The following is a 26,803-nucleotide window of genomic DNA, read 5'->3' on the forward strand; positions in this document are numbered from 1 at the left end:
AAATTCTCGCCGTTGGATTTGAGCAGTTCTAATATTTTGGTCATTTATTCAACACGAGCTGGGGAACAAATTAGAATGGCGACAGGGAATAAAGATTTAACTCCAGCATGATATAAATGAGGCATTGAATATATCTGAAAGGCGAAAGAAATGTTTTACTGAATGTTATGGTCGATAACTAAGAAATGAGTTGAAACGCGCAAAACCTATATATTTATACTCATATACTATTATATATATTTACTCATTGCGTTGTGGATGAATAGCAACATCTTTCTGTTTATTTTTAAGAATATTTGATTTTTTGGCAGCAGATTTCCTAATTTTGTCATGTATGGTTGGAGATGATTGGGCTGCACTCAAAGGCCCAAGCTGTACCAAAAAGTTTCAGTTATTCCCCTTTTCTCTTCCCTCCCTTTATCGATCCTTAATTAAACTACTTTACTTCACAACCCCGTTAGGTGTTAGGGTGTATTTTTAAAATATTACTAAGACCACATCAGTACTGGGCATCTTAATAAATTTATTTATGGACAAATATATTCAAGTTCGTGAAAAAATAAGATGCTTAACAAGACCGTACCCAGGATTTTTTTCGGAGGGGGTTTTACAAAAAAAAATTGTTTGGGGGGTTTTACACAAAAAAAACCCTCGAAAAACTCATACAAAATTTGTTTATGTCCATTTTTGTTACGTTTTTACGAGTCATACAAACATTTCGGCCTTGATGCTTAAGCTGTGATTTTTGTACACAACCCATATGTATATACACAGGGGGATTGTCTTCGGACCTGCTACTCGAAATTTTAATTTTTTCTCGATTGTCTCCATTATATCCTAAAAATGGGATAATATTGGTCTTGCTTATTTTGCTGTTTGACCAGTTTGCTCAAATACAATCTTCTTCCTTTCGAAATCAATAAATGTGTATGCAGCTATTATGGTACGAAACAGTCGAATTGGTTGACTGCAATCCTCTTTCAGACATTAAGGCATAGGTAATTTGATATTTCGTGTTCGAACTTCAGTTCTGAACAAAACATGAATTTGGAAACACAAGAAGACCTTGTAGAAAAAGGCTAACGAGACTTATAATAAAAATCTGCAGTTCAAAAAGTTTGATTGGGGAGATAATATTTAATTTCCTTCCCTCCAGCATAAAGTTATAACTGTCCTCCCAAAAAAATCCAGAAAATTTCGAACTGGCTCCTAAAACCCGAGACGAAACAGGGTATTCCCTCTTGTGATGATTGAAAACCGTTATTTGAAAACCGTGATGATTGAAACCGTTATCAGGAGTAATTTCAAAATTGTGAAATTACTCCTGAGAAATATTGCCTTCAGAGTCTCGGTGCATATCCTTACCTGACTTTCTACTTATAAATTATAAATAGCTATGGAATTCTCAAACACTGGATTCTTTATTATATGCGACGGAATTGGCTATGTTCCCTCCAAATAGAAAATCTAAGCCTCTTTATGATTAAAAAAATCTTACGACTATTGCCGTGCAGGAAAAAGAGAAGAAATCACTGTCTTGGGTCCGAAGTATTCGTCCCCCCCCCTGGAAAATCCCACCTCCTGCGGAAAATTCATCCCGCGGAAGTCTCCAGAAAATTCCCTCTGTGGCAAATTCACGCCACGGAGAATTCACCCCGACAATTTCCCGATGGAAAACTCCCCCCACATTTAAGATTGAGCATCCAAGGACATTAAGACAAGTAAAAAGGAATATTTTATCTAAGTTCTAAAATATAGGTACACTAATAATAATAATATGGTTTAGATTCAAGCAGTTCGTAGTTGCGAAGTCTAAGTAAAGAGCGACTCGGGCCAATAGTTACTAACATAGTAATACAAAGAAAATTTTGATAGCAATTGATATATCAAAAGAATTAGCTTTTTCTGCTGATTCCAGGTATATTAAGTTTATTATTAAGTTGAATGTTACACATCGAACGCTACGAGTCCTGGGAAATTTGCCTGATTTTAGAAAAACGGAGAAAACGCCCCCTAAAAAGCAAGTGATCCTAATGATAATCAAATCTTTGGATTCAGCACATTAGACAACCCAACTGTGATTTGTATCGAACCGATGGTCCTAGAAGACTGAGAGAGTGCTCAAATGTGTGCAAAGTAACCAAAAGCTCTTAAAGTAACCAAAAAGATTTTGCCACGGGGAAGGGGCGTTTTCTGCCGTTTTTTGGGACCAAATTACTATTTCGCAGCATGGAAGACCACGTTGATATCGATTAAAAATTCTGAAAAAGCCAGTCGATTTAAAATTATCAAGAAATTACAGATTGAGCTTCCCAGTTGCAGAGGAAGTAATGCGACAACTGCTGCGAATTGGTTCCTGAAAATTCACGCAGTCCACACAAGTAAAGGTACTTCGGACGAGAAAAACCTTCTGATGCACGTCTAGTGGACCATAACCAATATTCTTTTTTTGCATAGGGCCTCGTGATTTTTGAAAACTTTCTTTACTTAAACTATTGCTTGCTTCTTTTGAGTAAGTTTAAGCTTTGTCAAGTTTAAATTTGCTTGGTTCTGACTTAGAGATTGACTCCTTGTTATTTAATTAAAGTAGAAATTAAAAAATGCCCATTGAAGGTACTGCAGACAGGGAATCCCTCTGATGAACGGCTAGGGGACCCGTTCTCGATCGCAAGGGGTCTAGTGGTATCATGTACTATAGCTTTTAGTACGGGCGCCACGTGTGGGGGGAGGGGGCATCCCTCCCCAACATTTTCAGCCCATTCAATGCCAAAATTTGAGTTGGTAAAATAGTGATTTTACTGACATTTTTTTTATTAGGACAACTGGACTGATTGAAATGTAACGTAAAATCAAAGAAAGAAGATCAGGTTTAGTCCATAAAGAACAAAAAATTAAGCAATTTCCACGGATAAAATTTTCAAGGGGACACACCTACCACCGTCATATTAATGCCTTTACCCGTTTTCCATTATTTTTATTGCGTTCTAGTCGTAAATTAAATAAAAAAAAACAAGTTTTTTAAACTGAAAGTAAGGAGCAACATTAAAACTTAAAACTAGCAGAAATTATCCCTTTGTATGGAAGGGGCTGCCCGCTCTTCAATACCTCGCTTTTTGCGCTAAACTTTGACTCTTTGTCACAACTCTGCTTTTTAAAGTAATAAAAAACTTCACTCTAAAGAACGAGGTATTGAGGGGGGGGGGCATTTTATATAATGGAATACTTTCTGTTCCTTTTAAGTTCTAATGCTGCTCCTTACTTTCAGTTGAAAAACAAGTTTCTTTTATTTAATTTCTAATCGTTTTTCAAATAATGCCAGGAAATATATGATGCACCACGTGGTAGCGACACTGCCATGATATTTTTTTTCTGGGAGGGCTTAGTCCCTTTATGTACGGAGTATTTATGTTTGTTTTAAGTTTTAATATAGAGCCTTACTTCCAGTTGAATTTTTTTTTTATTTGATTTGTTTGATTGAAAGTTCTCCTGCAGAGTTCCCCCACAAACTTCTCTTTCCATTGGAAACTCTTCCCGTGGAAAATTCCCTCTCTTACAAAATTGTCCCTCAAAATCGTTCAAATTTTGTCGGTTAATCGGTATTTCTTGGCATAGAATAAAAAACAGCATTAGTTGAGAATTACCATAATCAGCCCAAACAAAGACAGGCTTTTCACATAATCATATAGAAGGCACAAAACCATGAAAAAAGAAAACGCCCGATACCGATACGTCCAATACCAGTACACTCGATACTTATACGCCAGATAGCACTTACAGCCCTTTCCCCAGGGACCATGGAGAGTCTTATCATTATCAAAAGCAGTGTTATTTCACTTTTCAACTATGCTGAACGAAATAGCTATCTCAGAATTTTAATGTGACGACTTTGTAGGAGGGGAAAGGAGGAAGGGAGACTAGCTGCCCTCCAATCTTTTTGGTCACTTAATAGGGGCTCTAGAACTTATAATTATCATCCGAATGAGCCCACTCCCGATGTTCTAGGACCTTCTTTTTCAATTTCATTTGTAAGCACCAATTCTATTTTAGCTCAACAAAGGCAATGATAAATGAAGATAAACACACACCGATGTGCCATCTAAGAGTACCTGGCAAAACATTCATAGCTTGTATTCCATGCGATGTCCTTGTGTATCGGCCAATCACGCCGCCCGATTATGGATAACTTATAAGACAAGTAACTGGCGCTTGTGTCGACAAAATTTTTTTTTTTAGTTTAATAACAAGAATGATTAATTTGACTAGTATAATAGGAAAAATTAGAGTAGTGATAAGCATGTGATCTCAGTTCCTGACACAAAAATGATTACAGAGCTTTAAAAAATGCCAAGTCTCGTCACATGGTAGATGGCATTGAAGTTTTTTTTTTGTTCACACTAGCACCACACTCCCTACTCTTTTAAGTTACCCATATACGAATACGACCCATATACGAATAAGTTTTCACTGTATATCGATGCATGGAAAGGCAGCGTGGTCTCCGTCGTTATTTACATATCAATGCAACGAGGAACACAAACAATAAATTGATTAGCAATGTAATGCTTGATACTCCCACTATTTTTTTTAGATACAACAGTATAACAGTTAACCAGATACACCAACTTAACCAACTAAAACCCAAATTTAATGAGAAAAGTAAATAAAATTAGTATATTAAAGCACGTTTTCTTATGTAGTACAATAAGTTATTTAGTTCGTTATCTTTATATAGATAACGTACTGGAACTGTTTTGTTTTCAAGTTATTTGGAAATTCCTGTTTTTTTTCCAAATTCGTTAAATTTTCTTAAATATAAAACATTTAAATCCTCCTAAATTAAGAGTGCAAGTCTTAATTTTTTTTTTTCGTTCGTTATATCCTCTTTAATTATTTAATAATATAATAGTTGTAATATGGAGCTTAACTATAAAAATTGCTTTATTTGTAACTTATATCCCCCAAAACTTGCCTAGTGCAAATAACAGGTCCATCATATCAGTAAAAAAAAAACTCAAAACACATTTTTCAGGCTCTCTGCTTTCCTGTAAAATCCAAATTTTATCACGCATTTTTAGTTGCCGCTGCTAAATTTGGTCATTAAAGCCTGGGATGAAACCTGGTACCGACTTGAAGACCGGCTTGAAACCTGCCACTGAACAAAAGCCCGGCTGAAAACCTGCCACTGAATTAAAGCCTTGCTGTAAACCCGCCATTGAATTAAAGCCCGGCTTGAAATCTGCCACTGAATTAAAGCCTGGGATGGTATTGGTGCCAAGATTTATCTTGTCCAAACGAGTATTGTCTAATATTTTTTTTTCTTTTTTTCATGCTAGAGCAAGGAAGCTGGAATCAGGACCTTGGTCGCTTTAGACGACCAGGGAGGTAATTGTCCTTTTATAATTTGCTTCTCACGTCATGTAAATTTTTTTCCCATTTTGACGCACTTTATGACTATTTGCTTGTAAGCTTATTTTGTTTTATTTATAGCTATTTGTAGGTATATGCGTAGTTTGTTTTCTAGCTGGGGTTTCGGAAACAGTTGTAAGTAATAGTTCTACGTGGGAGACGAAGATATTGTATTATAGCAGAAACAATAAGGAAGCTACAGCTTTCTATCGTGGAAAAAAAGAACTAGCAAAATTTTCAAGAGATTTCAAAACGCTGTTAAAATCCTGAAATAGAGAAAAAATAAGGAAAGTATACAGTTTAAAGTGTTAAATTATATGTAAATTAATGCAATTTCATAATAAAGTAATCAAATTGTGTTAAATGTAGACCAAGCCTCAAATGCTATATCTTAAAAGAAAATTTAATTCTTTTCTGGGAACGAAATGTGTATGTATTACCGTGAATGTCCGAAATCTGGTAAACGTCCACATTCACCAGTGAATGTCCGAAATTCCTTTTTCTCTGCTTGAATTCAATTAGCGTTGTGAGTCAGCTTTTTCAGTCTTATGCAAGCTATGATGTTAGTTAGGGTAGTGGATTATGTTAGTTTAGGTTAGGTTTGGTTATGAATATCAGAAATGAGTCAAAAACATAACCTAAGCTAGCTTAACCCAATTTAACCAAACTTAATCTAACATAACCTTTCATCATCAAGCCTTGCATTAAATTGAAAAAGTTGACCGGCACCGCTGACTAAATCCAAGGGTAAAAAAGATATTTTGGATATTCAACGGTGAATGTCGACATTCACCAATTTCGGGATACTCACGGTAACATATGTAAAGCAAGCTGTTGGTTAGAGATGTCACCAGCTTCCATACTAGCCAAGGGACTGTCAATTGATTCCTGCAGGAAACTTTGTTTGATAGAGGTTCCAACTTCTCGTATTCTCATTTTAAGTTCTTCTGCAGCATTTAGCTAAACAAACTATATTTGTTCCTTGAGCCGACTCTAAGAAATAAGGTAGAGTTGTTAGCCTAGACGACCTGTCTAGAAGGCAGTTCGCAATGCAACCGACATTAAACACCGTCTGATCATCCAAAAGGTGATTTGAAAAGATGGAGCTAATGCTGCATAAGCTTCCCAAATGCTAAGTGTTTAAAGCTGTCTTCCAGCAAAAACTGATTGTCTTTCTCTTCTTTTTTTTAATCTTCTACACAAACCGTTTAAGCTCGTTTTTTTATACCTCAGCTCTTGCTATTTATAAACTTTTTTTTAAAACTACTGATTATGTTTCCCGGTTGAGCTAGGAGATACAACTACTTCTTGAAGTTAGGCAGGTTATGTTTACTAGTAAAACTTCCATAACCCCTGATTTTATAGTCTTACCTGAAAAAAGAAACTCTTGTTGGTTAACGATATCAATTGATAATCTTTTGATTGGTATGAATACATCAAGATTAGATAGGTATGATAAACATGTCTTGTAACTACCAAGCGTTAAAAAAGTGCAAATGTAAATCTTGTGCTGTATTTCTAAATCGAGGGACAAGGATCAATAACCATTTTTTTATTTTATGCTTCTATTGCTTTCCCTTTTGTTTGCTTTTTATCTTTATGTTTTGTTTGTAGTCTCAGGATGTTGGTGCCAAGACCCTCGTCAATCTCGAAAAGCAAGGTGGTAAGTTGTAATTTCCAGTTCTTAATAATTTCGTACGTTGATAATTTTCACTAGAAATCATGAATCTAATTGTTCAAAATTTATGTATTAACACACATATTGTTTTCCAAGTAAGACGGTTGGATTTGTACCAATCAGCGATAAACAATTAGACTATAGATAAATGGCAATTTTCTGCTTTATTTATATATCTCAATATTATTTCTCACCATTTATTTGAATAATTAAAAAAAACTTACAGTTCAGTATCACGAACGTTTGATCATACAAGTTATTCCTAGATTTAAGAAAAAAAGAAAAAGAAACAACTGACGGAAATTTGGAACAATTCACCTAATTTAATTCAGGGGATATAGACCTTGTTGACCTACTTGCAATCGATTTTTATTTGAAAGTATCATTTTCTTATTTGACTCCTTAATCTGTTAAGCTATTCAAGTTCTTATGGCGTTTGTATCATCGAGTTCTTATGTTTAAAGGTAAAATAAAATTTATTCATAATTAATTCAACATGTATTGAATACACGGTACCAATGGCTCCTCGGCCTATAAACAAAAAAATTGCTTATTTAGGTTTTGCAAAATCTACCACTATTACAGTATTATACTGATTTTCGTTTTTTAGATTTTAGCGTATTAATATTTGATTAACTTTTCGATTTTCAAGTTCTTAAGACTATGCTTTAAGGAACAGGAATCGATAGCAACTATTTAAATATACATTTTTCTTGAAGTCAATTGAACAAAACCCGTCCTAATACAAAATCTTTTCAAGATTGTATATATGTTTTTCTTTAAATCAAAATTTGTTGATCTATGTCGAATCCTGAAGACAGAAGGTACGGGAGGGGACTTTCCACCTTGTATTAGTCCTAAGGTTCTTCCCTCCTAGAGAATTAGGGGCCAAAAAATGCAGTTTTTTCGACTCTGGATACACTCTTTCTTTGAAAAAATGTTGTCTCCCCCCAACCCTAACACTAGAAATTTTTGCATCTATGCTTGAGTATGTTTTCTTTACTCAAATGCTCAAGCCAACAGTCAAAATGCCGGGTATGCTTTATTAAAGTGATTGATTTATTAAAATTAAAACAACTAAAATACCTTCTTTCTGAAGTTTTTTTTTAAGTGTTTGTTATATAGGCTTAGTCAATTCAGCTTTATAAGGCTCTTGTTATCCTCCACATTTTATGGCGTTGTATAACCTGATGTACTAATGGGATATAGTCTAAGCCAGAAGCTCTTGCATGATCCCTAAAGTTCCCTGCTGGCATCTTAGCTTTCACTTGAAGGATAAGCAATTACTGTATTCTCATGTACATTTGGAGAAGTGTAAATTAATTCCTCAGGAGTATCAGTCCATTCTGTATTAAAGTACAATGTCTTATTTTGTAGAATTTTCCTTGCAGAAAATTCTGTGGTATATCGCTACTGAGGAAGAGCTTTGTTGTCTTTCCTCCTCCGTTACAGAAAAGAACAATTCAATTATATTTATGGAGCTGGGTTTTGAAGCGTTTTGTGTTTTCTTTTTTTGTTTTTCTATTTTGTGCCGGCAATCATCGTTTATTGCGAGAAAGTGGCAAGGGTGGAATCTCTGCTACTTTTACATGAAGTAGAAACCTCTGGATGGATTGACGAATGTGAAAGATATTTTATTAAAGCTGCGTGCAGTTCCTGCTCGGGACCAAAAAGGGTGCGATGCAGCACTTGTACTTGAGTAAAGCTTACATTGTGTAAGTCTCAGTAAGTTTTAATAGTCTTAGAGGACTATTCTGAGTTGTTCTGCCAAGTTTTTATTTCTTTGAGCCATATTTCTGCTTTCGAGCGGAAAGTTCCGCTGAAGTTGGCAAGGAAAAAGGCAGGGATATCAAATTTCAGCCGGACTAAATCTTATAGTGATACGATGTGCTACGTCCTCCTAGTCCCATCGCCAAAATACTTTCTGGGAAAAAGTTGGAGCTATCTATCTTTACAAGTCTTTTCTGTTTGTGATTTCAATTGAGTTTGTTGTTTTGTTTTCTGCCTAGTTCTTTCTTGATTTAGAACTTGAAGAGCTATTGAACGTATATTATGGGTCTAGGCGTTTTCTAAGTGTGCCTACAGAACCTTTCTGCTGTAAACTGGCGTAAGGAAGGGTGTAATCCGAAAATCGCCCAATAAAATTCCCCACCCCCTCATTCCTCCTGGATAATTCCAGATGTTCATTAGAAGGGAAATTGAAAGTTCTTTTCAGCTGTTTAAGTCAGAGGCAATACTATAGGCATAGCGTTGCCATAAGAGTATTAATATTTATTTTTCTTTTCTTTTCCCCAAAGGCGCTTCATATGGAAGGAGTGGCCGTATAAAACTTAGGAGGGGGTTTATTCGATTGCAAATTAAAAGTTATAGTGCCCTTTTGAAGAGTCAAAGTGGGTTGGAGAGGAACAAGCTGCCCCACACTTTTTTTTTTCCCAAAGCGCATCCGATCAGAATTTTGAGACAGCCATTTTGTTTAAAATTAGTCCAAATGTCACACGCCATGCCTCCGGGTTTGACAATCCCCCTTCCATCCCCTGGGGCAAGGGCTGTAAGCTATGTAAGGTGTAAGGTTTTTATGGGAAGGGTCTTGTCCAGGATTGAGACCAACCAGCACCTTTCCTAAAATTGCTTTTGATATCTTGTCCTTTTTGCTACCTCTTAAAACATCTGATCGACATTTTCAGGTACCTATTTTGTACTTTCTCTTTGGCTGCTCAGTTTTGTGTGTGCGGAAATTTCTCCTGGGGGAATTTTCCGGGGGAGAAAACGCCGGTTCCCTTATATTACAATAGTTTCTTGTACAAACCACTGAAAATTCTTGTACTGATTTCTTGGTTTTGGAAAATTCTGGTCTCTTGTTCTGGTTTCTAAATGTGAAGCACCATGTTGAAAGTTTCGAGAGCTTAACAACTCGATTGTTGTGGAACACATCAGAGTGAAGAAGGTCCAATAAAGAATCGCTGCAAAAACCATCAAAGACCTCATTTTGTAGAAAATGAGCTAAGTCACGACCCAATGAAAGGATTAGAGTGCATGGATTGTTAGAAGTGTCAGCTTCTTCTAACCCCCATTTACTTTCCGAATTAAAGTATCCACATTCATTTGGAACAGAGTAGCCAGCTACATACAGCCAAGGCGACGCTAAAATCAAAAAATGTTTAGACCGTTGACGTCTATAGCCTAGGCATCTGTAAGCTTCAGTTTAATTTTCTTCTATAAACTATAATCGAGTGAACGGTAAGCATGAACACTAAATCACGCTGAGGGCTACACTTGTATACGAGGGCTCGGGGGGTATATACTTGTTCAAATTTTCTATCTTTTATTCGTCTCCGAAATTTGCCATCATGCCATTGGTTACGTAACGATTATAAGTAACAATTGCAATGTAATTGCGTAATTTTGTAATTATTAGTAAAGTGCTTATGTCGCAATCATTTGATGATAGACGTTTAATCAAATACCTTTTCAACTGAAATTTGATCTTAATTTCGTAATCTGAATTGTAAATATCCCGTTCCACTGACAGTCAAAACCATGAAAATGCTATGCCATTACGCAACGATTATAAGTAACAATTGCAATGTTATGGCATAATTTTGTAATTATTAGTAAAGTGTTTGTCACAATCATTTGATGATAGACGTTTAATCAAATGCCTTTTCCACTGAAATTTAATCTTAATTTTGTAATGTGAATTGTAAATATCCCGTTCCACTGACAGTCAAAATCATGAAAGTGCTGCACCATTGAATATCAGGATCGTGAGTGCATATGATATAGATTGTGAAATTGACAACTTGGCTTGGAAGAAAAAATGTTGGCTTGGGTTATTGATTTTTGCAGTTCGGAAGTCTCTGATTGCGAGTTTATAAATTTTGATGTCCCAAACTTTCCAATTCGTGAATCCAGTTTTTAAATGGGTTTTACAAAACCTCATTGTTCCACTGATAATTCTGAATCATGTTTCATCAATTTGGGTTGTCACTAAAACAGATCTCAAATTGTTCTTATCGTCAAATAAGTACGTTGGAAACAAGTAATAGATTTTATATTTTGAGGCAGAATAATGTAGCTTTAGCTTCTAGAGTGTGCGATTTTAGGAATAACAGCATACATTAGGTTAGGTTTTATGCTTTGGGACAAAGAAAATACAGCATTAGCTTGTAAGCGTGACGCACTCCAGAAGTAACAACACTGATTGGGTATCAAGAAATACATAATAGAGTTGGTTTTAAGAAAAAACACATTCTTTTGAAATCCTCTTTAATTGACCAAGGACAGTGAAAATGATAGATGATTATTGGCGAAATGGAAACTTACTCAGTGACATCTTAAAAACTATGAAAAATTGGTAAGTCAAATTTTAGTAAAAAAAAGAAGACATCTGTATGCAGGCATGCAGGTTTTGGTAGTGGTGGGCGTCAAATAATAATAATAAAAAGAAGCATGGGTGAAAAATCAGGCCGAGATAAAAGCATACAGCACCAAACAGTTTAAGAATGTGGAGCTTTCCTTTGAAAGTGTAGTTGTCTATGGGAATCTACAGATTGTTAATGTTTAATTTTGCGGACGAAAAGGGTTGTTATATTTAACTAATTCGTTTTGTTTACTTATTTTCGTGATTCAACGTAGCAAACCTGACAAAAATATAAAACTTCTCTAACTTTGCAGCCATAAAACTTCTCGATTTGCGAAACAACCAAACGAAAATTCATAGAAATTGAGGTTTTAAGAGATGAATAAATCTAAGACGGGTCCTGGGGGCAAAAATGTTATTTGGTACCTTAAGGGACATGTCAACATTTTTTTTTTTCTAAAGAATAATCATCGACAAACGATTAAAGATTTGACGTGTTGACAGCTACAGGTTTTAATCGATTGCATAGAAACAAAACCCGAGTGTTGCTGCTGCACCATTTTTGTCGGCGGAGACATCTAAAAGTTGCCACGACAGGTCTCGTTGCCTAAAAATGTATATCTTGATTCGCTTAACTCTCGTCTTTCATTTCTAACGGTACGATTTCATTGTTTAATTTCAGTATAATAGAGGAAATTGTTCGATTTAACAGCTCTTATTTGGGTCTCATAAACTTTGCTGGCTAGTGTAAGCTCGAGTAGAAGCCAAATAATGAGAAAACAAAGTATTTATATTATTCTTGTTGCAGAATAGCAATAGTCTAAACGTGGCAAGTATTTGTTTTTTCTTTGTAAAGAAGCTTTTTCTCTTTTAAAAAGAAATATTAATGGCTGGGACCTTGATTCGTTGTCTTTGCAGAGCAATTGGACAGAATCGAGGAAGGAATGGACCAGATCAACTGCGATATGAAAGAAGCCGAAAAGAATTTAGAAGGAATGGAAAAATGTTGTGGTCTCTGTGTTTTGCCCTGCCAAAAGTAAGTTCAACCATCCCTAGTTTTTCCTTCTCTGAACGGTTACAATTACCTACATGAGATTTGATATAACAAAGGATCTATTATAAATATTATGCATCATTTAAATGCATGCCATTGTTCTATTTGTCATTTACATTTGGCTAATTTATACTGATGATTTAAATACCTAAAGATTATGTCCTGTAATTTACAGGACATAATATGTCCTGACGGGTGAGGGGGGGGGGCTTCAAAGCTGTCTAAACGGAAATTTTCTCCTCGCCCGGATTCCCACCACCATTTGCGCAGGTATCTTAAAATTATTGGTGAGTGTTATATCAAGAAGTTATATATTACTTCAAGATCATTAATTATTTTATTTGATTTACCTTTCCATTATCAACACTGTCGTTGCCGTAGTTAAATTTTGCTTTAATCATAAACAGTGAAAACTGACATTTTGATGCGATAATTCAATTTTGTATAATTTGCAAATAATACGTCTTTCATGTCACATTCATTTCATATCATGAAGCCTTTTCCTCTTTGGAAAAGAGAAATGTTCCGAAATTCAGTTCTTGGCACAGATACTTCAATGTTTTTCAAAGTTTCCACTAATGATTTGGACTCATAATTAGAATATGAATATTCCCTAGTTATCTGCCTTTCTTCTCTCTATAGCTCTTGTCTTGGTTACTTCATTTCGAAAACTCAGAGTTGAGAGAGGAAAAGTTATTCCCTCTTCGTTAAGTTGATTGAGACTTTCCTTTAAAGTATCTCATAATTATTGTAATACTGATTTTCTAAGGTGTGCTTATTCCTCTCTAGATTAGTGAGATGTAATAACTGAATCTGGGTTTGTTATAAGGTAAATCTGCTTGGGTGGATTTGGGCTAAACTGAGTATACAATGTTTCTTGCAATTTTTTAGAAAAGGCTGATGATTTATATTGCCGTGTAAACACATCAAATAGATGCAACTTTTTACGTAACATAAATTTTGGAAGCGGTTATAAAGTTTACCATCGCTATTATTGACAATTCAGCACAGCCTAAAAGCGCCTGATGGTAAGTTTTCTTCAGCACCACTGTGTTCAGAGCTTCACTCTTTATTCTTGACCATGAAGTTCCCAATTCTTTAAGTCTTCCCACTCCCTCAGAGGGATACCTGGTTTTTGCTTAGCCCCAGATCAACTGTCTGAAGGCACAATGTTTGGCAACCTATTATACTTCATCCTTTAGATGTGACATAACCGTCATAATCTTCTTTTCGTTATAGCCCTAGAATGTGGGATTGAACTCCATTTTCTAAAACAACTGTAGGCTAACACAATGCAATCTGCTACAGCTTCCCAACATTGACCCATATTTTATTTCCTTGATGCCCTCTTTTGAGATGGGAAATAGAAGTAATTTGAAAGATCCGAATCTGGACTGTAGGACAACGGGACAACTTTTCCTGGAATATCTCCTTGAAGTATTCCGTTAGTGCCTCAAAGATTAGACTGGCAAGCTATAAGGGTGAAATAGTTTAAAGAAGCATGTTATATCAAATGATTCGTGGTAACGAACCGTGAGCAAGGAGCGACTCGGCAGTAAGGATATATATCAAAAGAATTGACTTTATGCTGATCCCAAATATATAAAATCGTCAGGTTTAGTGTTACGCATCAAAACCTACGACCATGAGAAAATTTTCCTGATTTTTGAAAAGAGGGGGGGGCACTTTCGAAAGGTCAAGGAATCTTCCATCAACGTATGAGAAAATCATTCAACGTATGAGAAAACTCAACTGTAGAGGTTCCAAGCTCCCTTATGCAAAAATGTGTAACTTTGTACTTTTGCCAGAAGAAAGATCATGGATGTGTGTTTATTTTTCCCCCAGGGAGATCGTATTGAACCAACTGTCCTTGAATATCGGGAGTGGGCTCATTCACTCCGAAATATAAAGTTCTAGTGCCATTTTTAAGTGTCCAAAAGATTGTAAGGCAAGTAGCCCCCCTCCCTCGTCCTGTTTCTCCAACGTTTTCTGATTAAAATTTTGAGATAGCCATTTTGTTCAGCATAGTTGAAAGGTCCCCTAACTATGTCTTTGGGGTTAACACGTCCCCAAAGCCCCTGTAAAAAGGACTAAAAGCTATGAAATTTGACCATATAGATAGTACTTGTTATTGAGAAGCATAACATTCATTTTCCAGTGGGAGGGGCATCTCCTGCTTGGGGGAATTTTTCACGCTCTAGAATTTCCTATGGGGAAGGAATTTCAGGGGGGGGGAACTTTCCAGGATAATTTTTTCAGGCGAGTAATTTGCTAGAAATCCTATACGAAATTCTTTTTATATGTCTTACTTTTTCTTTGTCGACTCGTTTTCAGAGGGTTGGAATTGCCTGAAGGATTTTTCCGTGGAGGGAGATTTTTCACGGGAGAAATAATACATGTGGAAATTTTCCGCGGGAGAAATTCTCCCTGGGTGAATTGTCTGCGGGAGCAACTTTTCACTGGGGGGGGGGGGGGTCGGAAAAATCCTCGGAAGGGATGGTATTCGAAAAAAGATAAGAAATGACAAGTTTTTTTTTAATGAAAGTATGCTAAGGAGAAGTTTTCAAGCAGAATCATCCGCAAGATTTTTTTTTTGGGGGGGGGAGGGATATTTTCAGTGAGGATGTTATTGTTTGGGGTGGTGTGTTTCATGTGGGAGGGACTTTCAACGGAGGAATGTTCTTTTGAGGGGAGCCGGATTTTCCGACATTGTTTGAGAAATGATTAGAAATTAAGTGGAAAAAACAATGTTTTTTCAACTGTAAGTAAGGCAGCCATGGGCGCCCATAAGCTGAATTCCATTGGGGACAAACCTCCCTCGTCTAATTGGCACTTTTAATGCTGTATAATAGAAATCTCACAACAAAAATGTAAAAATAAGGCAGCATCATTCAGCCGGGGGGGGGGCCTGCCCCCCTCCTTATGGGTGCCCATAAAGGCAACATTGAAACTCAAAGCGAACAGAAATTACTCCCTATATGAGGGGGTTGCCCTCTCCTCAAAACCCCCTTCTTTGCGCTAAAGTTGGATTTTTGTCCCAAATCGTTGAGAACGAGTCCTGTACAACAAGGGTCGCTTAATTAATATAAGAATTTTCTTTAAGTACTTAAACAACTTTAGCATGAAAAGCGAGAGATTGAGGAGGGGATAACTCTTCTCATATACGGAATAATTTCTGTTTGTTTTGAGTTTTAATGTTGCTCCTTACTTGCAGTTGAAAAAATTGTTTTTTTGGATACAGATTACAATGAAACGTTCTCAATAAGTTTAAAACAAATATTAATGAAAATTTAAAAACATATGTTCAAAACATTTTCGGCTCTGGTTTAGATTGCTTTAACAAAAATGACGATTGAAGTGCAGGTTCTTTTATGTATAGACTTCACTAAATATCAGAAAGTAAATGATTATTTACTATATATATTTTTACCTAGTTATGAAGAAGAAATGTATTCTCATGCAAAAAGAAAGATTCTAGGGTCAATATTTTACTGTAGGCTAAGGTTTTTATCGTGTCTCCAGTCTGCATGGCTAATCTTAATTATGCTATTATTACATAACTAAGAACTGAGCCAGTAAAACTTCATTGCATTTTAATCTTGGTAAATCCTTATATTTTTCTGTAGCACAACTTTCCACCACGTAGTTTTACCTTATATATCTTCAAATTTATTTTTCGATGTTAAAGCAATCCAATTTATTTTGTGACAGGGGGGGGTGTATCAGAACTGTTACAGGATAATCTAAGCAAATACACATATGAGTAGTATCTCTCGTCTGGATTCTGCCACTTTATGTTCCTTCCGGTTTTTCTGGTAGGTAAACAGGGGCATTAAACCCTTTCAAAGAGATTTACGCAATTTCTAGTTCAAGGTATATACATGTTTTTTTTTACCATCTTTTGAATTTGACGACGCCCCCGTACCAAACAGGTTTTTCTGGTAGGTATAGTATGCTACCGGTCCTATAGGTAAACATTTCTACAGGTCATTACATCTTTGCCGAGAGGAACGAGTATAACTTGATTGGTGATTAGGATTTGAATAAAAGGAATAGTTTTCTTTACAATTCATATTAGTAAGAGAATTGAATTCAAAGAGAATAGTTTTATTTGCAAGGATATTAGTGGAGAAAAAAAAAATGAGTGGTGCATTTACATTATTGGAGATTAATAATGGAACCGACAGCAGCATCAGCAACGTTATACGAGTACCTAATGTAGCTGTGGAAATAACTGCTGGCTGTAGACTATGTCTTGAATGGGACATTATGTATGCGAGATACGTGATATCATTAAGCAAATTTAAGCAGGAGGAACAGCAGTGTTTTGCTGGAAAAGTAAATATTCTCCATATAAATAAACTTCGATATATCGAAATATATTGATGAGAACAAAATGCATCAGTGAATATTATTATTGTAATTATGATCAATAAAACTGTTTCTAAATCAATGGGTTTTTTTTTTCTATAGTAGACAAGCGTATATTTTCTAGAGTAGAAAGAAGAAATTCTGTTTAGTCTGAAGTTGATCGTGAGAGAGTTAGGACTAAAAAAAAAAAATGGATAGATTCGAGAATGATCGAATCATAAGGAATCTAGTTCTTATGGAAAAACATTTAATTCTAGACGATGATTTTCTAGAGTTGTCTATTCAAGGGAAGATATTGTCTCGAGTAATGCTTGTCCATATAATAAAAACCGATTCTCCATCATTAGACTATCGTATGAAGCTTATACAATGTGGTCCAAATGCATCTACATAATTTATTAATATATTGATTACGACACGAAAAAATGATATTGTGGATATACTTTTAAACATTAGTTTAGAAATTTAGGACTTTTTTTCATAAGAAAGAGGGTGCTCAAGGATGATTTACTCCTCTCTCTCTCTCTCAGACAATTTTTGTTGCTAGCTCAGTTTCATTGTGGTAGTGAGAGTGTCAACACATGACAAAATGTTCCACACATGTCCGTTATGTATGTACTCACTGGGCAGCTGGTCATCATGTGAGAATTGCACAATGATTGAGGAGTGTGATGAAAAGTGTAGATTATGCACCCCGTGTAAATTGCATAGAGGATATGCTGTGCAAATTAAAGGTTGAAATTCCTGTCTTGAAGAGGTTTGTGACTCTCATCCTAGAGGTCATCTATGCTCCAATTGCCATTATGATAAATGTAATCAGTGGGAGAGTACATATCCCGGTATGATTGGAAAGAATCCTAACCGTGATTTTAGTTTATTGGTACGAGATTGGTCTCGTCGTGGTTTTAGATTGTTCTGGGACAATCTAATTACATTCTCTTGATTTTCAAAGTTCCGTCATAAAGAACAAGGTATTTCGGAGGGGGTAGCTAACTTCATCTACGGGATAATTTCCATTCGTCTTAGTTTTTAACGATGCTCCTTATTTCTAGTTGAAAATGCCTATTTTTTTAATTTAATTGGGAATGAAAAGTCAAAGTGCCAGAATGGTTGAAATCCACTAGCTCAGAATTGGGGTCTTAGTCCACCAGCCTGAATGGTGGAAATCCACTGGCTCAGTATTGAGGTCTCAGTCCACCAGCCTGAATGGTCGAAATTCATTAGCTCAGAATTGGGATCTTAGTCCACCAGCCTGAATGGTGGAAATTCACTATCTCAGAATTGGGGTCTTAGTCCACCAGCCTGAATGGTTGAAACTCACAAGCTCAGAATTGGGGTCTTAGTCAGTGTTCAGATTGGAGCATTGGGGTCTAACTATCTGGGCCTTATTTGTCAAGACCTGAATGCTAAGCGATGGACATGAGCTTGATTGGGACCCCATTGTGAAAACGGAAAACAAAAAACAAAAAATATATTGTTGATATGTGTGTAGAGCATGGCATGGTTACCGCTAGGGGCAACAGTCTAACCGTTGACGGTTTTAGGTATCCGTGAATAAGTTCTAAGGCAAGAGTGGAAATTGGGACAAATTTTTGGAGGTGCCCACCTCACCTGTTCAGAGTCTCAGGCAAGTGACCCTAAATTTGAAAAAGTGGAAATTGGCTCAGATTTTCCAAACTGAGCTGAGACAATGAATAGATACTATTGGGAAAGTTATTGGAGACGCTGGGCATCCTTGAACAAGTGCTAAATTGAGAGAGGAATTTGGGACAATATTTGGGGGCACCCACCCGCCCAGAGTCTCCGGCAGGTGACCAAAAAATTTAAAAAACACACAGAGACGACAGACACAAAGAGACGAATCACACACACAGAGGACAAACACACAGAAACGACACATAGAGACGACACATACACAGAGACGATACACACACACAGAGTCAACACACACTGAGAGATGAGACACACACACAGAAATGACAAACACACATAGAGACGACACACACAAAGAGACGTCACACACACACACAGATACGAAACACACATAGAGACAACACACACACATAGAGACAACACACACACACACAGAGACAACATCCACACAGAGACAACAAACACACACACAGAGACGTGTGTCTGTCGTCTCTGTGTGTTTTTTAAATTTTTGGGTCACCAGCCGGAGACTCTGGGCGGGTGGGTGCCCCCAAATATTGTCTCAATTTGTATCTGTGTGTCTGTCATCTCTATGTCTGTGTTGTCTCTATGTGTTTGTCGTCTCTGTGTGTGTGTGTGTCGTTTCTGTGTGTTGGTCCTATCTGTGCGTTTGTCGTTGCTTTGTGTGTTTCGTATCTGTGTGTGTTGTCTCTGTGTGTTTGTCGTCTCTGTTTGCGTGTCGTCTCTCTATGTTTGTTTGTCGTCTCTGTGTGTGTGTCGTCTCTATGTGTCAGTCGTCACTTTGAGTGTGTCGTCTCTGTGTGTGTGTCGTCTCTCTATGTGTGTTGTCTCTGTGTGTTTGTGGTCTCTCTGTGTGTGTCGTATCTATGTGTAAGTCGTCACTTTGAGTGTGTCGTCTCTGTGTGTGTGTGTTGTCTCTGTGTGGATGTTGTCTCTGTGTGTGTGTGTGTTGTCTCTATGTGTGTGTCGTCTCTTTGTGTTTTTCGTATCTGTGTCTGTGTGTCGTCTCGTTTTGTAGGTAGTCTCTATTTGTGTTTTGTCATTTCTGTTTGAGTGTCTCGTCTCTCTGTGTGTGTTGATACTTTGTGTGTGTATCGTCTCTATGCATGTGTCGTCTCTATGTGTCGTTTCTGTATGTTTGTCCTCTCTGTGTGTGATTCGTCTCTTTTTGTCTGTCGTCTCTATGTATTTGTCGTCACTTTGAGTGTGTCGTCACTTTGATTGTGTCGTCTCTGTGTGTGTATCGTCTCTCTGTGTGTGTCGTCTCTGTGTGTGTGTCGTCTCTATGTGTGTGTCGTCTCTATGGGTAAGTCGTCACTGTGAGTTTGTCGTCTCTGTGTATGTGTTTGTCGTCTCTGTGTAGTGGTCGTCTGTGTGTGTGTGTTGTCTCTATGTGTGTGTGGGCTCTCTGTATGTTTCGGTTCTGTGTGTGTGTGTGAAGTTTCTGTTTGTGTGTCGACTCTCTGTGTGTTTGTCATATCTGTTTGTGTCTCTAATATCTGTGTGTGTGTTGACTCTGTGTGTGTATCGTCTCTGTGTATGTGTCGTCTCTATGTGTCGTTTCTGTGTGTTTGTCCTCTCTGTGTGATTCGTCTCTTTGTGTCTGTCGTCTCTGTGTGTTTTTTAAATTTCTGGGTCACCTGCCGGAGACTCTGGGCGGGTGGGTGCCCCCAAATATTATCCCAAATTCCTCTCTCAATTTAGCACTTGTTCAAGGATGCCCAGCGTCTCCAATAACTTTCCCAATAGTATCTATTCATTGTCTCAGCTCAGTTTAGAAAATCTGAGCCAATTTCCACTTTTTCAAATTTAGGGTCACTTTCCTGAGACTCTGAGCAGGTGAGGTGGGCACCTCCAAAAATTTGTCTCAATTTCCACTCTTGCCTTAGAACTTATTCACGGATACCTAAAACCGTCAACGGTTAGACTGTTGCCCCTAGCGGTAACCATGCCATGCTCTACACACATATCAACAATATACTTTTTGTTTTTTGTTTTCCGTTTTCACAATGGGGTCCCAATCGAGCTCATGTCCATCGCTTAGCATTCAGGTCTTGACAAATAAAGCCCAGATAGTCGGACCCCATCGCTCCAATCTGAACACTGACTAAGACCCTAATTCTGAGCTAGTGAATTTAAACAATTCAGGCTGGTGGACTAAGACCCCAATTCTGAGCTCGTGAATTTCCACCATTCAGGCTGGTCGACTGAGACCCCAATTTTGAGCTAGTAAATTTCGACCATTCAGGCTGGTGGACTGAGACCTCAATACTGAGCCAGTAGATTTCCACCATTCAGGCTGGTGGACTAAGACCCCAATACTGAGCTAGTGGATTTCAACCATTCTGGCACTTTGACTTTTCATTCCCAATTAAATTAAAAAAATAGGCATTTTCAACTAGAAATAAGGAGCATCGTTAAAAACTAAGACGAATGGAAATTATCCCGTAGATGAAGTTAGCTACCCCCTCCGAAATACCTTGTTCTTTATGACGTAACTTTGAAAATCAAGAGAATGTAATTAGATTGTCCCAGAACAATATAAAACCACGACGATACCAATCTCGTACCAATAAACTAAAATCACGGTTAGGATTCTTTCCAATCATACCGGGATATGTACTCTCCCACTGATTACATTTATCATAATGACAATTGGAGCATAGGTGACCTCTAGGATGAGAGTCACACAACTCTTCAAGACAGGACTTACAACCTTTAATTTGCACAGCATATCCTCTATGCAATTTACACGGGTTGCATAATCTACACTTTTCATCATACTCTTCAATCATTGTGCAATTCTCACATGATGACCAACTGCCCAGTGAGTACATACATAACGGACATGTATGGAACATTTTGTCATGTGTTAACACTCTCACTACCACAATGAAACTGAGCTAGCAACAAAAAAAAATTGTCTGAGAGAGAGAGAGAGAGAGGAGTAAATCATCCTTGAGCACCATCTTTCTTATGAAAAAAAAGTCCTAAATTTCTAAACTAATGTTTAAAAGCATATCCACAATATCATTTTGTCGTGTCGTGATCAATCTATCAATAAATTGTGTAAATACATTTGGACCACGATGTAGAAGCTTTATACAATAGTCTAATGATGGAGAATCAGTTTTCATTATATCGACAAGCATTCCTCGAGAAAATATTCTCCTTTGAATAGACAATTCTATAAAATCATCATCTAGAATTAAACATTTTTCTATAAGAACTAGATTCCTCATGATTCAATTTTTCTCGAATCCATCCATTTTTTTTTTTAGTCATAACTCTCTCACCATCAACTTCATACTAACAAGAATTTATTTTTTACGTTCTGAAAAATATACGCTAGTATACTATAGAAAAAAAAAATACCGTTGATTTAGAAACAGTTTTTATTGATCATAATTACAATAATAATATTCACTGATGCATTTTGTTCTCATCAATATATTTCGATATAACATCTAATGCTGACCAAAGTTTATTTATATGGAGAATATTTACTTTTCCAGCAAAACATAGCTGCTCCTCCTGCTTAAATTTGCTTAATGATATCACGTATCTCGCATACATAGATTCCCATTCAAGACATAGTCTACAGCCAGCAGTTAATTCCAGAGCTACATTAGGTACTCATATATCATTGCTGCTGCTGCTGTCGGTTCCATCATTAATCTCCAATAATGTAAATGATCCACACATTTTTTTTTCTCCATTAATATCCTTGCAAATAAAAACTATTTTCTTTTAATTCAATTCTATTAATAATATTAACTTTAAAGAAAAATATTCATTTTATTCAAATCCTAATCACCAATCAAGTTATACTCGTTCCTCTCGGCAAAGGTGTAATGACCTGTAGAAATGTTTACCTATAGGACCGGTAGCATACTATACCTACCAGAAAAACCTGTTTGGTACGGGGGCGTCCTCAAATTCAATAGATGGTAAAAAAAAACATGTAATTACCTTGAACTAGAAATTGCGTAAATCTCTTTGAAAGGGTGTAATGCCCCTGTAGAATAGAATTACCTACCAGAAAAACCGGAAGGAACATAAAGTGGCAGAATCCAGACGAGAGATACTACTCATATGTTCAAGGCTTTTTGTTGGAACTTGGGAGGTATGTTGGACCTTGGGCGTTCGATTGGTTAAAAACTGATTGGTTCATTTTGTGGTTCTCAGAGCCAAGATAACCGCACATTTTGTTGGAGGAGGAGGGTGCTAGTGGAACTAGCACCCTCTGTTGTGGAGCACCCAATGTAGTGGAAATGCGTAAAAAAATTATTTTTGCCCCTGATCAGTTCGAACCTTACAGCCGTAAGTCCTTGAGCCAAGGGGAACCTAAAAATTTTTGGAGGCATAGGTCCAATCAAAATAGAGTTTTTTCTTTTCTAAACCCCAATGCGCAAAAAAAATTGGCTCCCGCGGTAGCAGGGCCTGGAAATGGCAAACAATTATTCGTAGTTGGGGCGTTGGCGCCCTAATATGGGGCCAAAAATATTAAAAAGAACTTGCTGTTAAACGAAACTTAAAGTCGTAAGTATTCGGAAAAAGGGAAACTAATGATGAAAATTTGCGGCATGCCCTCCCCCCACTAAATGGGCCAACAATTTTTTATTTTTATCAAACCTGAGCTTATAACTCAAGTCCTTGAGTTGATAACACAACAATGCACCAAAAAAAAGATAGAAAAAATTTATGTTCCCCGGAAAAAGTGCTTTTTCTTCGAACGCAGATTGGGAAAACTTCGGATAGATATTTGCCGTCCCGCTATAAAGTTACATAAGATAGGATCATGCCTACCTCAATGAAAAGGACATTTTTTGAAAATAAATTGGTTGTATCGATTTGTAACGTTAGTAAATACATGCAATATTTTTCTCGCCTCAATAATCTACCATCCGGCATAGTATATTGTGGGTATAGTCAAATGTGCCTTGAATGTAGGCCCCCAGGCCAGAAATTGTTTTTTCCCATTGGGTATGAAACTTTCAGGGTAAGTAGATTGAAGAAAGTGGCCTTTAATGAGAACAATAAATTTCGGGAGAAAAATTTGATTGTATCGATTTATGCGAGAACCTATACTAAGACCAATAATTAAGGGGACAAATCTGGGCGCATTAATTTGTGAAGTCAGATTCCTTTTCTCTTTTTTTTTTATATAATAACAAACATAAATCTTTTTGTAATAACCTTAACATGCATTTATTGAAACAAATGAATCGTTACAAAAAAATAGAACCTGAGAACGGTATTTTAATAAAATGGCGGATTAAGATACCTGTATATTCAAGGACGTCTGCAGTATGGCTTCAATGCCAAAATAGAATACCAAAATAGTAGTAGCTAAAAACAGTACTTGCAACTTAGTAAAGAAAAAACCACGACCCCTTGTAGCCGAAAGTTTAAAATCGCGTTCTCAAAGAAAATATCTGGTGAGAAACATTTTCTTATGAACACTTATTCAGAAATAATGACTATTATTCAGACTAAATAGCATAATAAGTGACATCCAATATGACGCCAAATTGGAATAAAAATTACACCATTGAAATTACCATAGCGGAAAGCTTGAACCTGGAGACTTGCAGTCCCCCATTTTGAACAACAAGGAAAATCACTTTCACATGTGTAGCACGTGTGTAGTTTCCTTTTGTCCTTTTTCACAGGGGTGATCGTTTCGAACCAATGGCTGTAGAATACTGGGAGAGGTATTATTTGAACAGAATCACACTATCTAGTCTCTTTTTAATGAACAAAGAGATGCCACAGCTAAGTGCTGTTATCCGCCATTTTGTGTCACAAACCATCAGTTTTTACCCAAAGAGGACCAAAATGCCAGGGAATAGAAATTCTAAGAATTCCAAATAATTTTTCGTGCTCTTAAACCTTTAGATAGGTTTACAGCTCCTGGAATAGAGAGAAATCGCATTTTAGCATTGGTAATATGACTGTTCTGTCTCTTCTTTTTCTTTTTTTCCCCAGAGGTGATCTTACTGACTTTAAAGTCGTGGGTAATCACGGTGGGGCTCATTTGAATGTAAACAAAAGTTATGGCGCAGTGTTACCGAAGAGATCATGCCACAACAAAGTGCCATTTTCTACCAGAGAACAACCATTTGGACCAAGTAAGGCAGTCAATGAGTAAAAATTCTTAGGTAGCCAATTGATCGAAAAAGTTTCCTAAGTTGTATATAAAATCTCCCCTTTTTTACTCATCCTCCAAATCTAAAGTTTATTTTACGTTGTACAATTTTGTTCTCATCTATGAAATTTCGAAACATTTCTTAAAATTAACGCCATAGTGAAAACTGAGCTTGCTTGCATTTTTAAAGAGCATAAATTGTACTAAAAGTTATTGATATCATGGCCGCTGAAAGACTCAGGGTGGCAAACGGGGTCCGCCAGTCTCATTCGTGTAAACCCGCTGTATCGCTATTTTGGCTAGCTCTCTCAAATTTGAAACATTTGCGTCCAATTTGAGACTATCTATTTCAAATTGGAACCAGCAGTAGCGAGGAATTCTAATATCACTCGTAAAAGAGTGACTTTCGTTGGCTGTCAGTGAAGCTTTGACTAAACTGATAAAATATCACTTTTCTTTTCTGTAACCTTACGTCAGTGGGAAACGCCTCTGAGTAGTTGTAATGTTATACGATCACTTACATCCAATCCTAGCCCATGCTTCGCTACTGTTGGTTCTAATTTGAGACAGATGGTATATTTTTCAATGCCCGCCTTGCAACATATGCGCATTGACAGTGTGCAAGCGCAATGATCCAAAGTAATGATACTGAGAGGGAGGGAGATAACGTTTTTAAAATTACCGGAACATGCGTGGACCACGCTGGCCACCCTGAGACTATTGTGAGTCTTATAAGTTGGTCCTTTATTTTTTGTAGGCTACTTAAGAACTTTTCTGCTCCTTAGAGAACATCCTGTTTTTTGGTGTGGGTTTCATCTTTTTAGTAAAACGCGTGTTTTTTTATAATTCAAAAAAAAATCTAGGGACATATCACGAATCAGATTATTCAAGCTAGTTTAGTTGATATGTGTTGCATAAACTGCGAAGCAATAATTTTTGCTTCGTTTCAAGTTTTAACTTTGATCTTTACAACCATTAGAAATGCATTTTTCAGAAGTGAATGTTATAAATAAGATGTTTGCACATAACCTACGGCTGATCGAATATTTTGACTGAATATTCAAATTTAGCCCCAAATTTATATTGCAAGTCAACGTTTTAGTTGTTAAGCAGAAAAACTGAAAAGAAAACGAATATTCCTATAGCTGTCTTAAAATAAAATTACTTTAAAATAAAATGAAAAACTTTTTACAAAAAAAAAGAATTTTAGAAGAAAGGTGAGGAGCCATAATAAGACCTAAAACCAGCAAAAATAAAGTCATATAACAAATTCTAAACTTAAAACGAACAGAAACTTCTATGAGTGAATAAATTAAAACCATAACGAACAGAAGTTAAAATTAACTACCAAGTAAAAATATAATCATAAAAGATACTGCTATGGATCAACGAGCGAATCTTAAAACAAACAGAAATTAAACGGGAAAGTCAATTTAAATTCAAACGAACAGAAATTACCGTAAATAGGAGTAGAGCTACCGCCTCCTTTAACCCTCTATAGGCCAGAGTTTCATATGTACTTCACTAAAAACAAAATATATATTTGCAGCTGTTTTTATATAATTATTAGAACATCGTAAAGTCAAAAGTCACTGAGACTTCCAGAAATTGATATCATTATCAAAGGCGGCGCTCTAGTGCTTCCTACGTAAAAATCCTCAAGTCTTTAGTGTTTTGAAGTCGTAGATACCTATGAGAGGCCTCATTCCGTTGCAAATTGAAAGCTCTAGTGCCTTTTCTAAGAGCAAAAAGTGAGCGAACGACCACAAGCTTCCCTACCATGCTCTTTTTTGGTGCCTAACCGACCCCCGACGCATAGCCTCCCAAGATATCCGATCAAAATTTTGAGATGGCCATTTTGTTTAAAATAGCTAAAAGATGCAGTAAATATGCCTTTGAGATGACATAACCTCCACAGGTCCTGGGTAAAAAGTCGTAAATAATGCAAATTGTTAATTGCTTAAATATAGGTTTTATAATTTAAAAGGTGGGCTTATTTGATTTTGGGTTTGTGATTGCCTTGAACATTTCAGGAATCACTGTCTGAGTCAAAAATATCAAATTTCTTGTCGTGGGAGGAGAGGCCCCCACAACAACCCGACAGGTTGC

The 26,803-nt window shown here is 36.6% G+C and overlaps 2 protein-coding genes across 6 annotated transcripts in view; one reads left to right on the forward strand and one right to left on the reverse strand.

Moving 5' to 3' along the window:
* Positions 1-26,803, forward strand: part of Snap25 (Synaptosomal-associated protein 25kDa) — a 145,318-nt gene that overhangs the window by 79,821 nt on the left and 38,694 nt on the right. For 3 of the 5 annotated variants that reach the window (XM_089092264.1, XM_089092263.1, XM_089092261.1), the window contains 2 exons: positions 7,021-7,069; positions 12,363-12,480. In XM_089092264.1, coding sequence (XP_088948390.1) covers positions 7,021-7,069; positions 12,363-12,480 — 167 coding nt within the window. Of the gene's footprint in view, positions 1-5,333; positions 5,383-7,020; positions 7,070-12,362; positions 12,481-26,803 lie in introns of all 5 variants that reach the window. The other 2 variants (XM_089092265.1, XM_089092262.1) reach the window with 1 other exon arrangement.
* The window catches only part of LOC148950255 (uncharacterized), a 57,796-nt gene continuing 55,374 nt past the window's right edge, over positions 24,382-26,803 (reverse strand). The window contains exon 3 of the mRNA XM_089091815.1: positions 24,382-24,459. The gene's annotated coding sequence lies outside the window, so the exon portion shown is untranslated. The remainder of the gene's footprint in view (positions 24,460-26,803) is intronic.

This window comes from Artemia sp. Qi Xiang Cuo, chromosome 7 (genome assembly GCF_049724085.1).
Source record: "Artemia sp. Qi Xiang Cuo chromosome 7, ASM4972408v1, whole genome shotgun sequence".
NCBI classification, from domain to species: domain Eukaryota; kingdom Metazoa; phylum Arthropoda; class Branchiopoda; order Anostraca; family Artemiidae; genus Artemia; species Artemia sp. Qi Xiang Cuo.